At 42.7% G+C, this 10654-nt stretch overlaps 1 protein-coding gene across 1 annotated transcript in view; it reads left to right on the top strand.

Annotated features, from left to right (window-relative positions):
* Nucleotides 1-1265: 1265 nt before the first annotated feature.
* The window catches only part of USP39 (ubiquitin specific peptidase 39), a 30901-nt gene continuing 21512 nt past the window's right edge, over nucleotides 1266-10654 (top strand). Inside the window, exons 1-5 of the mRNA XM_046663014.1 lie at nucleotides 1266-1564; nucleotides 4146-4215; nucleotides 5713-5807; nucleotides 6963-7099; nucleotides 8323-8475. Of these exons, the coding sequence (XP_046518970.1) occupies nucleotides 1297-1564; nucleotides 4146-4215; nucleotides 5713-5807; nucleotides 6963-7099; nucleotides 8323-8475 (723 nt within the window). The 5' untranslated portion in view covers nucleotides 1266-1296. The remainder of the gene's footprint in view (nucleotides 1565-4145; nucleotides 4216-5712; nucleotides 5808-6962; nucleotides 7100-8322; nucleotides 8476-10654) is intronic.

The raw sequence follows: 10654 nt of genomic DNA, 5'->3' as shown, positions 1-10654 counted from the left end.
ACTATGTACCAGGGGGCTTTGGGGAGAAAAAGGAAAAAAAAATAAAATCTTTTAAAAAAAAGACAAAGTTAGGAATTCGTGATTACAACAGGGACAAACTGGTACATCCACACAGTGGAATACCACTGAGCAATCAAAAGGAACCAGATATTGATACACTCAACAACGTGGGTGAATTTCAAATATGCAGAACAAGAGGCCAGGCAAAAACGAGGGCAGGCTGTGTGAGCTTCCATTTATATAAACTGTAGACAATGCAAATTAATCTGTAGCGACAAAGCAGATCGATGGTCGGGGCAGAGGGACACTTTGGGGCTGGTGGATAGGTTCATAGCTTTATCGTGGTGACCGTTTCAGAAGGTATACATCCATCCATCAGTTATCTACCAAATTGCACACTTTAAACATGCAGTTCATTGTATGTCAATTACACCTGAGTAGAATTGTACAAAGTAGTTCAAAACCATGGAAGGGGTCGTGAAAATAAGCCCTGAGATTTGAGCTTTAGTAGCATCATCATTAAGCACCCCTCTGCCCCACGATTGTATTTTTCTGTGATACCGAGAATAACCCTCTAAATGTGGAATTGGAGACTCCAGGTTGCTGCGTCAAGGGGATGCTTTGGGGACATAGCCTAGTTCTCCTGTGCAGAGGTGTCAGTCTCCGAGGCACAGAGACTGTGGAGACGATCTCCCAATTCTGGTTTTTGGGCACAAATTATCTTGAAAAAATCTGAGGCCCAGGGGCCGGCGGGTGGCGTAGTAGTTCGGTTCACACATTCTGCTCCTTGGAGGCCCAGGGTTCGCCCAGTTGGATACCCGGTGCAGACATGGCACCGCTTGGCAAAAAGCCACGCTGTGGTAGGCGTCCCACATATAAAGTAGAGGAAGATGAGCATGGATGTTAGCTGAGGGCCGGTCTTCCTCAACAAAAAGAGGAGGATTGGTGGTGGCTAGCTCAGAGCTGATCTTTCTTCTTCAAAAAAAAAATCTGGGGCCCAGTGACAGCTGCTTTTATCCGGAAATTCTGTAGCCACTAAAAGGTTCCTGGCTCTTTAAGCTGGAAATTATGGGTAAGGCGGCAATACACCCATAAGTCGTTCTCAGGTGCGCACACAGGTTCGAGAAGGCCACAAGGGGCGCAGTACTTCCCAGAAGTTTCCTGCAACGTGATTTGTCCCCATCGGCGACCCGTAGAGAGCCCTGGGCTCGGTAACAGCTCCGCTCCTGATTGGCCGCGTACCGCTCACTCAAGCGTGCCTGGCGCCGGCGCTGGGCTACTCGGCCGGTGGTGGCCATGTCCGGCCGGTCCAAGCGGGAATCTCGTGGGTCCACCCGCGGGAAGCGCGAGTCCGAGTCGCGGGGCAGCTCGGGTCGCGTCAAGCGGGAGCGAGATCGGGAGCGGGAGACCGAGGCGCCGAGCTCCCGCGGCAGCCCGGTGCGCGTGAAGCGGGAGGTCGAGGCGGCGAGCGCGCGCGAGGCCCCGGCGCCCGTCGTCCCGGCGGTGCGGGTGAAGCGGGAGCGCGAGGCCGACGAGGACTCGGAGCCTGAGCGGGAGGTGCGAGGTGCGCGGGGCCGGGCGCGGGCTCCACCCTCTCGTTCTCCTTTTTCTCTTCCCAGTCTTCCCTCCCCGGGGGAGCCACACTCCAGTGTCCGCGTCCCGACTCCACTGCGTTTTAGTGAGGATAGTAGTAGTCTTAATAGTAACCGTAGTTAATGATTCTTCTAGCAACAGTAATAACAATAGCAGCTTCCTTTTATCGAATGCCTAACGCGCGGGCCAGGCGCTGTGCTAATTGTGTTACAGGTGTTACTTTTTTCAACTTTTACGAAACATTTGGGGAGTGAGTCCTGCTGTAATTTCTGGAATTAGATCAGAGTCGAGAGCCTGAATCCTGGCACCAGCACCATACTGTCCATTATCCGGGCACCCAGCCGGGATATCTGGATTCCAGCCGTGACTCTCAGACTGAGTCGCTGTGGTTTGGGAAAGTGGGTTTGACGTGTCTGTCCCTCTGTAAATTAGTGCAAATAGTTCTGGAACCCATGACCTTTGAGAGTCCTGTCAGTGGCCAGTGAGGCTGTCACTCCCCTCCATGACTGCACTTTTTGCCTCCTTCCACTGGGTTCTTTATGCTTCTAGTAATTTCTAGAGACCTCTTTGCCCAGCCTTGGTTCCCTGTCTGTAGTGTGTGCTTTTCCAACTTATCTTACCAATCGTTAAGTAGTTTTCCACCACTTCTGAAGGTCTTCCTGTTTATACCAATTACATCTTTTTCTTTTCTGAACTTGGAACTCCTGATTTGAACATCTTGCTAGATACTTGCTTTACGGTGAGGTAGTAGCTTATTGAAGTAGCAGTTAAACATGTCGCTAGGCTATATGCAGGGTCCTTGCTCATAGAAAGTGCTTGATAAGTATTCCTTGAATAGTCTTGTTAGTAATTTCAGGGTATTCTCTGATTTCCTTTACTTAAATACTCTGTCAACCTTAGGTTTCCCTTTCCTTGGTAGAGAAATTGTTTCTTAGATATTTTGCATAGCTGTGATAAGGAGATTGTTTTCTCTGGGACACACTAGGAACCCAGTTGCTGTTACTGTCTTGTCTTTTTTTCTCCTTTTTATTTTTATCGTGAAATAGATGACAGGTACTAAGGTAGACTGAATGTAATAACGCACAAGTACAATTTAAAGAAGAGTGTGGATGTACATCTACTGCTTGTCAAGAATTGAGAAGGATCTGAGTTTTTACCTTATGTGCAGGCTACCAAGTTAGTCTGCCACAGTGTCACAGATGCTGATGTAAGACATGAGACTGTTGGGTCTGACACAGTTTATTGCAGCAGTAGCCAGAATACAGCATTGGTGTCAGTTCCCTGAGTTAGTTCCCACGGTGCAGCATGAAGAGAACCCCTACACACCAAGGCTGGCCTTATAGGAGAGGAACTCTGAGCATAGAGAAGCCAAATCTTTTATAATGGACTGTGAGCTTGCCTCTCTTTTGCTCTGTAGAAAGACACTTTCTCTGTCTTCCAAGGCTGTTCACTATACAAACATCCTTGACAAGGTAGTCTGGAGGCAGTCATTGCCTCAGATCACACACAGTATGTGCAGAAACATGAGAGACCCATGGAGAATTGTCTCCTAACACTGTCCATCTTAAGAAGTGGTACAGAACCAGTATCTTAGAAGCTCCCGCAGGCCCCTTCCCAGTTGTATTTATCATCCTTCCTTGCTCAGGTAAATCACTATTCTGAATTCTTTTCTAATCACTTCTACTTTATTTATAGTTTAACCTCTTGTGTATCCTTAAGTTGTACTGTGTTTTATGTTATATTTGATATGAATGGAATCATATTGTATGTAGTCTTTTGATTTGCCTTTTTTTTTTTTTTCTAGCCGTAGTTTTGAGGTTCATCCAGGTAGATGTTCGTGGCTAAATAGTGTTCTATGAATGATGTACCACAATCTGTTTCTCCATTGTATTTGTGGGGGACATTTGGGTTTCCAGTTTGGGCTCTTTCAAATATTGTTGCTATAAATATTTTTTAGTAAAGCATTCGTGGTGCACATGTGCAAAACTTTCTCTAGGGGGTCTAAGTGGAAGAGATTGCTGGTCGAAGGGTCTGCATATTTTCAGCTCTGATCCTGCTGTACTGTTTTCCATGTTTATGCCCCATACTCATGTGCCACCAGTACATGAGCAGTCTCATTGCTCCGCATATTCACCAACACTTGGCATTTTCTGATTTTATATTTTCTTCTCTGGTAGGTGTGAAGTAGTATATCATTATGCAAAGAAATTTGCGTTTTCTTGAATATTGATGGGGTTGAGCATCTTTTTATATATGTGTGGACTGCATTCCTCATTTTCTATTGGGTTGTTTGTCTTTAAGAATTCGTATTGCTTCACCAGATTTCTTTATGTAATCTGCAAATGAATCCCTTGTTGGTCATATATGTTTCAAATATATTCTTAAGTTTGTAGCTTGTCCAGTTGGTGGGCTTTTTTGGGTGTTGCCAGGCTGCCTTTATAGGAGCTCATCTTGATTAATTTTTCCCGTTTCTAGATTTCTTTGTTTGTAATTGTAGTTGACCCTGAGTATGAGTTTCCCATTTTCACAGTCTGTGATGATTTTCCTTTCAGCAAAGAATGGCCGTGTGGATTCCGAAGATAGGAGGAGCCGCCACTGCCCATACCTGGATACCATTAACAGGTCAGTAGAACTGGGATTCCGAGGGCAGCAAAAAACAATGGGATCTATGCACAAAGGTCTTTGGACTGTACATTGAGTAATATGTTCACAAATTTTATCCCTTTTAAAATTGTCCTTCTTGCCATGTTTATTAATCTTTGCCTTTCAATTTAAAGCGTCAGAGGGCGTGTTTTTTTAGGGTGAGCACATGCATAAAAAGCTTTTAGCTCATTTTGAATTTGTATGATGGAGTAACGGGATACATAGTATTCTTAAATGACAATAGCAAATTTAAATATTTATTGAGCACTCATTATGTGCTAGGTATTACTCTAGGTGGCTGGAATTCCACAGAGAAAAACAGACAAAAGTGTGACCTAAAGGAGAGGTAGTTACCTCATCCTGGTATTCTTTTCTTTAATCTCAGATGGCATCTTAGGATGCTTTTCAGCTTATGCTCTAGGGTAGACCTGTCTAATAGAACTTTTCATAATAATGAAATTGCTCTTGGCACTGGCCTGTTGCCGAGTGGTTAAGTTCGTGTGTTCCACTTCAGTGGCCCAGGGCTTTGCGGATTCAGATCCTGGGCGCAGACCTAGCACTGCTCATCAAGCCATGCTGAGGTGGTGTCCCGCATAGCAGAACCAGAAGGACCTACAACTAGAATATACAACTATGTCCTGAGGGATTTTGGGGAGAAGAAGAAGAAGATGAAGAAAAAAGAAATTACTCTTTATAAGGCCTGTCCATTGTGGTAGGCACAAGCCACTTGTGGCTAGTAAGTACTTGAAATGTGACTTGAAGGACTGAATTTTAAGTTTAATTTTAATTATTTTAAATTCAAACACCAATAGCCACATGTGACTAGTGACCCCTTTAATGGATAGTGCAGTTTTACCAGGACCATCATCTATTAGTTGGCATTAATATTTGAGAGGAAACCCCTTGTCACTTGGATTCAGTGGAGGTAAAGTTTTTTTTCACTTAACCTGCCCAGTACTCATATACCATTACTTTGCACTTGAATAAATAGATCTATTTGTAGATAGTCCCCTAAAATCTCAGGCTTCCCATTTATTTTTATTGACAAAAATAAATTTTTCTTTTATAAAAGGATTTATTCACTCTTTTTATGTTCTTGCACCCCCAGTCTTTTAGTTTGGAATGCTTTTGCGGACCTCTTACTTTAGTCCTGCTTGTAGCTTTCCCTCTGGAGAAAGTGACTGCAATGGAAGGTTCTCGGCTGGTTGTAAATACTAAAAAGAAAGAGAGTCTTTGGCATTATGTGTCTGGTGGAGACACCTTTACCCTGCTTTGGGCCTTGGTGGGTGAAGGTGCTATATTAAATGTCTAGTGAGGAATAGTTAATATTCCCCACGATTTATATATGGTTGTTGAACCATTCTCTGAAGGATGCTCTGTGACATTGTGGAACACGGAACCAGCACTGCTTCCCTTGGTTGCTTTCCTAGACATCCCTCCCTGTTAATTGTTTTTTCTTTTGTTTGGTTCTCTTAGGAGTGTGCTGGACTTTGACTTTGAGAAACTGTGTTCCATCTCCCTCTCGCATATCAATGCATATGCCTGTCTGGTGTGTGGCAAGTACTTTCAGGGTAAATAAATGTTATGCATTATAAACTTGCTAAATTTTCAGTATTAGCCACAAATCTGCTCAAGAGAGATTTTCTTTTTTTAAAGAAAGTAAGCTGCTGTCAGGAGACCTGTCTAATAATCCCTATCTTTGTTCCCAGGAAATTGGAGTACTCTTAGAAAACCAGCGGGAGGGTCTCTGGTTGGTCAGAACCGGAATACGTATGAAAGGGAGAAAGAACTAGTTGTGTGAAAGACTATGTAGGAGATCTCAAAGATTCTGGGGTTTGAATCTCTAATGTTTTCTATACTTATGTCTTTTTCTGAGAATCCTTTTGCTCTGAGGACTTTTTCACTCTGTTCTTTTCTGGAAATTTATTATTTCATTTCATTCAGACCAAGCAAATGCTATGTTCAGAGTATAGTGGAGGATTCAAAAGAAATATAAACTACTTTCCTTGCTCTTATAAGGAGCTGATGAATAGTCAAGATTAACACATGGAACAGTCAGCAATCTATAAGACCATAAGGATTATTGCTGGATTGTGTGGCACTAAGTATAAATAGGGGTAATAGGAGTTGAAATATGCAAAGATCAATGTTAGCTGGAGTGTTTGAGTTCATAGAGGAGGTGGAGATGGGACTTGAACTGGCAGGACATCTAGAGTTTGAATGGGTTAAGGGAGAGGTATTCTAGAAAGGAGTGGCAACATGAACAAAGGTATGTAGGTGTAGGATTGTCCTCAATGTGGGCAGTTGGAAATTTAGGACTGAGTGAAGATAGACTGTTAAAGGATGTGTTTGTGTGTATATGTGCATATCAATGTATGTGTATACATGTATTATATATAATAAATGCAGATAGTTCTCATTTGTGCTAATATATGAAACTTGCTCATATATATACACACATAGATATTTCATATTCGTGTATATGAATTAGTTTCCCCAACCAATGTTTTATGCCATCTAGGCAATAAAGTAACTAATGTTCTATTCTTTCTTGCTAACTTTTGTGATGAGAGAAGTTCATGTGGGAGATTCACTTCACGGATGGCATAGTACTTTCTTTTTGCTAATATTAACATGTTCCAGTTCAAAATAGTGAAAGAATCAAAGCTGATCTGTGCCTTTCTGGGATCTGCGCTTCTCTTACAGCCTTTCATCCTTCCCTACAGGCCGGGGTTTGAAGTCTCATGCTTACATTCACAGCGTCCAGTTTAGCCACCATGTCTTCCTCAACCTCCACACCCTCAAGTTTTACTGCCTTCCAGACAACTATGAGATCATCGATTCCTCGCTGGAGGATATCACGGTGTGTGTCCAAGATGGCTGGTTTGGAACCAGTTCTCTTGGGAGCCTCTCCAGGGCTTCTGGGGATCTGCCCCACCCACAGGGAAGAATCTCAGTCCCTTGGGCTTGCAGAGGCTTCTTTCTCTTTGGGAGGAACCAGGGAAGCCGAGTAAGAAGGTCAAGATTCATAATTGCAGCCTGTGGTCTGCAATCTATCCATCATTCCTGCTTTTAATGTTGAGAGTTAGGACCGAAGCAAAATGGCTACTTTCTCATTGAGGTGAAAGCGTTTTTGCTAAATAATTATCCTTCCACACTGTGGAGTAGGGATGTAAATTGGGCCTGACATAGGACAGTGGATACCAAGTTGCATACCACTTCCTGGCTGCTTTTGACCTGATGGGGCCAGAGTGCTCAGCATGTCCCATCTGTGGGCTCTGGTTTGTGACCTGTGCCGAGAATCACTGTACTTAAGTAGAAAACGTGGGAAGTCCTCTTAGGCTTCCATTAATGTTGGGACTGTTGTTGTTATTTTCCTTTTCACCATGTGGCTGTGTATTCATAGTGCTGAATGCTCTGTTTATTTTTAAGGAAAGCTTGATACTCAGTTTTTAAAATGCTCCGTATGTTACTCTTATAAGTTTTCTAGATCTATTAATAATTGAGTTTGAAGTAGTTATGGACATTATTTACAGAGAGGGAAACTGAAGTAAATTCAAGGTTTCAAAGAGTTAGTGGCGACTTCTGTCCACTCGTGACATGATCGCCCTCATAGCTCTAGGGCTGGGCAGGTCCTGATCCTGCCCCTCCAACCACAGGGAGTCGTTAATCTCAGTCCTGCACACAGGTGAGGAGGTGCGCCTGCTCCTGTGCCGGGTCCACGTGCTGGGTCAGTGTGAGGTCCCCCCCGAGATTCAGACTCCTGCTGTCTGCAGAGACTTGAGTCTCCTGCAGTTCCTAACAGTCGTTTGTCATGGAGTTGGCTGAACCTGAGTTCTGAGGAAAGACCTGGGATTCAGTGGTTTTGGGTTAAACAAGGAGATCCTCTTGTACATTAGTAATGGGGAGAGGACTTACCCCTCATTACCTTGGTTTTAATATCTGTTGTTGGGAGCCCTTTTGGGTATATGGTGAGACGTTCGTGACCAAAGTGTTTTTTGTTTTTAGCAGCAATTGCTGTTCCAGATATATGTTGTGAACTGTTTACAGCCCTAAGACAGCTTCGAATTTTCTTTTGCTCTGCAGTATGTGTTGAAGCCCACCTTCACAAAGCAGCAGATTGCAAACTTGGACAAACAGGCCAAACTGTCTCGGGCGTATGATGGCACCACTTACCTGCCAGGTATTGTGGGACTGAACAACATAAAGGCCAACGACTATGCCAACGCTGTCCTTCAGGTAGGATCAAGACGGGAACAGTGAGGGAGAGGGGGTAACCTGGGAATACTGTGAAGGTGGGCTAAGAAATTACTGCCTTCTGGTAGAGTGTGGTCATGTGGTCCACAGACACCAAGTCTTGCCGAGGACTCTACTTGAGTTTTTGTTCTGTACCAAGCATAATATTCTTATGTCTGCTCAAGGGGCTACTGCCAAATGATGAGGCCTCTTCTGGCCTCTAGCTCTTGGCCTCTGGAGCTTCCAGGGAATGAGGGATAGAATTTGCCTGTGGCCTGGCAATACCAAATAGGAAACATTTAGAAATGCTAGATTGTTGTGGGTTTTTTTGGTGCATTTTTTTTTTTACCGTGCAGATGTTCATTTTGCTGGCTGTCTAATGTCTCATTCCTGCCCCTCCCTGTGCTTAAGCCCCAAAGTGAGAAAGGCGGAAAGCCAAAGTTGTCCTGTTTTCAGTTGTTTTGTTTTTTTTTTTTTTTTTTTTTTTTTAAATTTTTTTAAAGATTTGATTTTTTCCTTTTTCTCCCCAAAGCCCCCCCAGTACATAGTTGTTTATTCTTCGTTGTGGGTCCTTCGTTGTGGCATGTGGGACGCTGCCTCAGCGTGGTTTGATGAGCAGTGCCATGTCCGCGCCCAGGATTCGAACCAACGAAACACTGGGCCGCCTGCTGCGGAGCGCGCGAACTTAACCACTCGGCCACGGGGCCAGCCCCCTCAGTTGTTTTGTTTTTTAAAAAATTCCATGAGTAATATGTGCATATTGTAGAAAATTTAGAAAATGCTGGTAAGCATAAGTAAGAAAATTAACAAGCCCATTTCACCAGAAAAAAATTGATTTTAATGTATACAAATAGTGCGTCACTGTGTATACCTGAAAATAAGTTATATGTCAATTATACCTCAAAAACATTGATTTTAAAAAATTATAAACATAAAAATTATAAGCACAGACTTAGTGGGGGGAAAGAAAGATGTATGAAGTTAAAGCTTCCTTCCTTTCCTTTCCTAGTGCTCTGTCCTGGGGTAGTTCACAGTTTATAGATCTCCAGAACACATATACACACATAGATAATATTCTCTTATGTGGCAATATCATGATTTATTTTGCCATTCCCCAATTGGTAGGTAAAATTTAGCTTGTCTCAGTTTTTTTTCCTATTACCACTGTTAACAGTGACTGTCCTTCCATGTATAGTCTTGCACTTTTTGTGACACTGTTACATTTTCTTATATTTGTTTCCTGGACTTTTAAAATATACATAATGACATGTTTTTTTAATGTGTAAAGCAACAGTATATACATGTATCTTTATATATTTTTTAACTTAAAAGCGTATTATGAAATCAATAAGTATTCTTGTGCAGCATCCTTAATGATTATGTGTCAATCCATTTTGTTAATGAATTATAATTTATTGAGCCTTTACCTCTTCTTGTATTAATGTATCTAAGGCCTAGATTCTAGGCCGTAGGGAGTTTGTAGCAACTTGCAAATCCACCAGCAATACAAGAGTGTTCTTCATCTTGCATTGTCACTGTTACCATTGAAAAAGATTTTTTCCATTTTGACAGGTATCTCCACTTTAACTTACCTTTTTATTCACTTCTAAAGTTAATTACTTCTATTTTTTCATGAGTTGTTGGGCCTTATGTGCTCATTTTTCTATTGGTTCATTTTACTGAACTTTAAGAAATAATTTATTAGCCATTTTTTGTGTTATATGTTGCAGATATTTCCTCCTAGTTCTTATTTGACCTTTAAACTTTGTTTATGGTATTTGTGCATAAAGAATTGGGCCCAGCCCCGTGGTGTAGTGGTTAAAGTTTCACATGCTTCAGTTGGGTGGCCCAGGTTCGCAGGTTTGGATCCTGGGCATGGACCTACTCCACTCACCAGCCATGCTGTGGTGGTGTCCCACATACAAAAAGATAGAGAAGGATTGGCACAGATGTTAGCTGAAGGCTAATCTTCCTCAGCAAAAATAAAAATAAAAAGAACGGGGTAAAAAATTGTAAAAGTATATCTCTCAGTTTTGGTGTCATGCCTCGTCCTTGGGAAAGTCAGATTCTTAGGTGGAGAGAGACATTGCAGACTGTTCCTCTTACTGCCTCTCACGGCTTTGTGAGGACTGTTACAGGTGGGAAGGTAGGGTTTGAACATGGTTAGGGCAGTTAGTCTTGG

Source organism: Equus quagga, chromosome 5 (genome assembly GCF_021613505.1).
Source record: "Equus quagga isolate Etosha38 chromosome 5, UCLA_HA_Equagga_1.0, whole genome shotgun sequence".
Lineage (NCBI taxonomy): Eukaryota > Metazoa > Chordata > Mammalia > Perissodactyla > Equidae > Equus > Equus quagga.
Note: the sequence above shows the minus strand (reverse complement) of the source record. Positions and strands in the feature narration are given on the sequence as shown.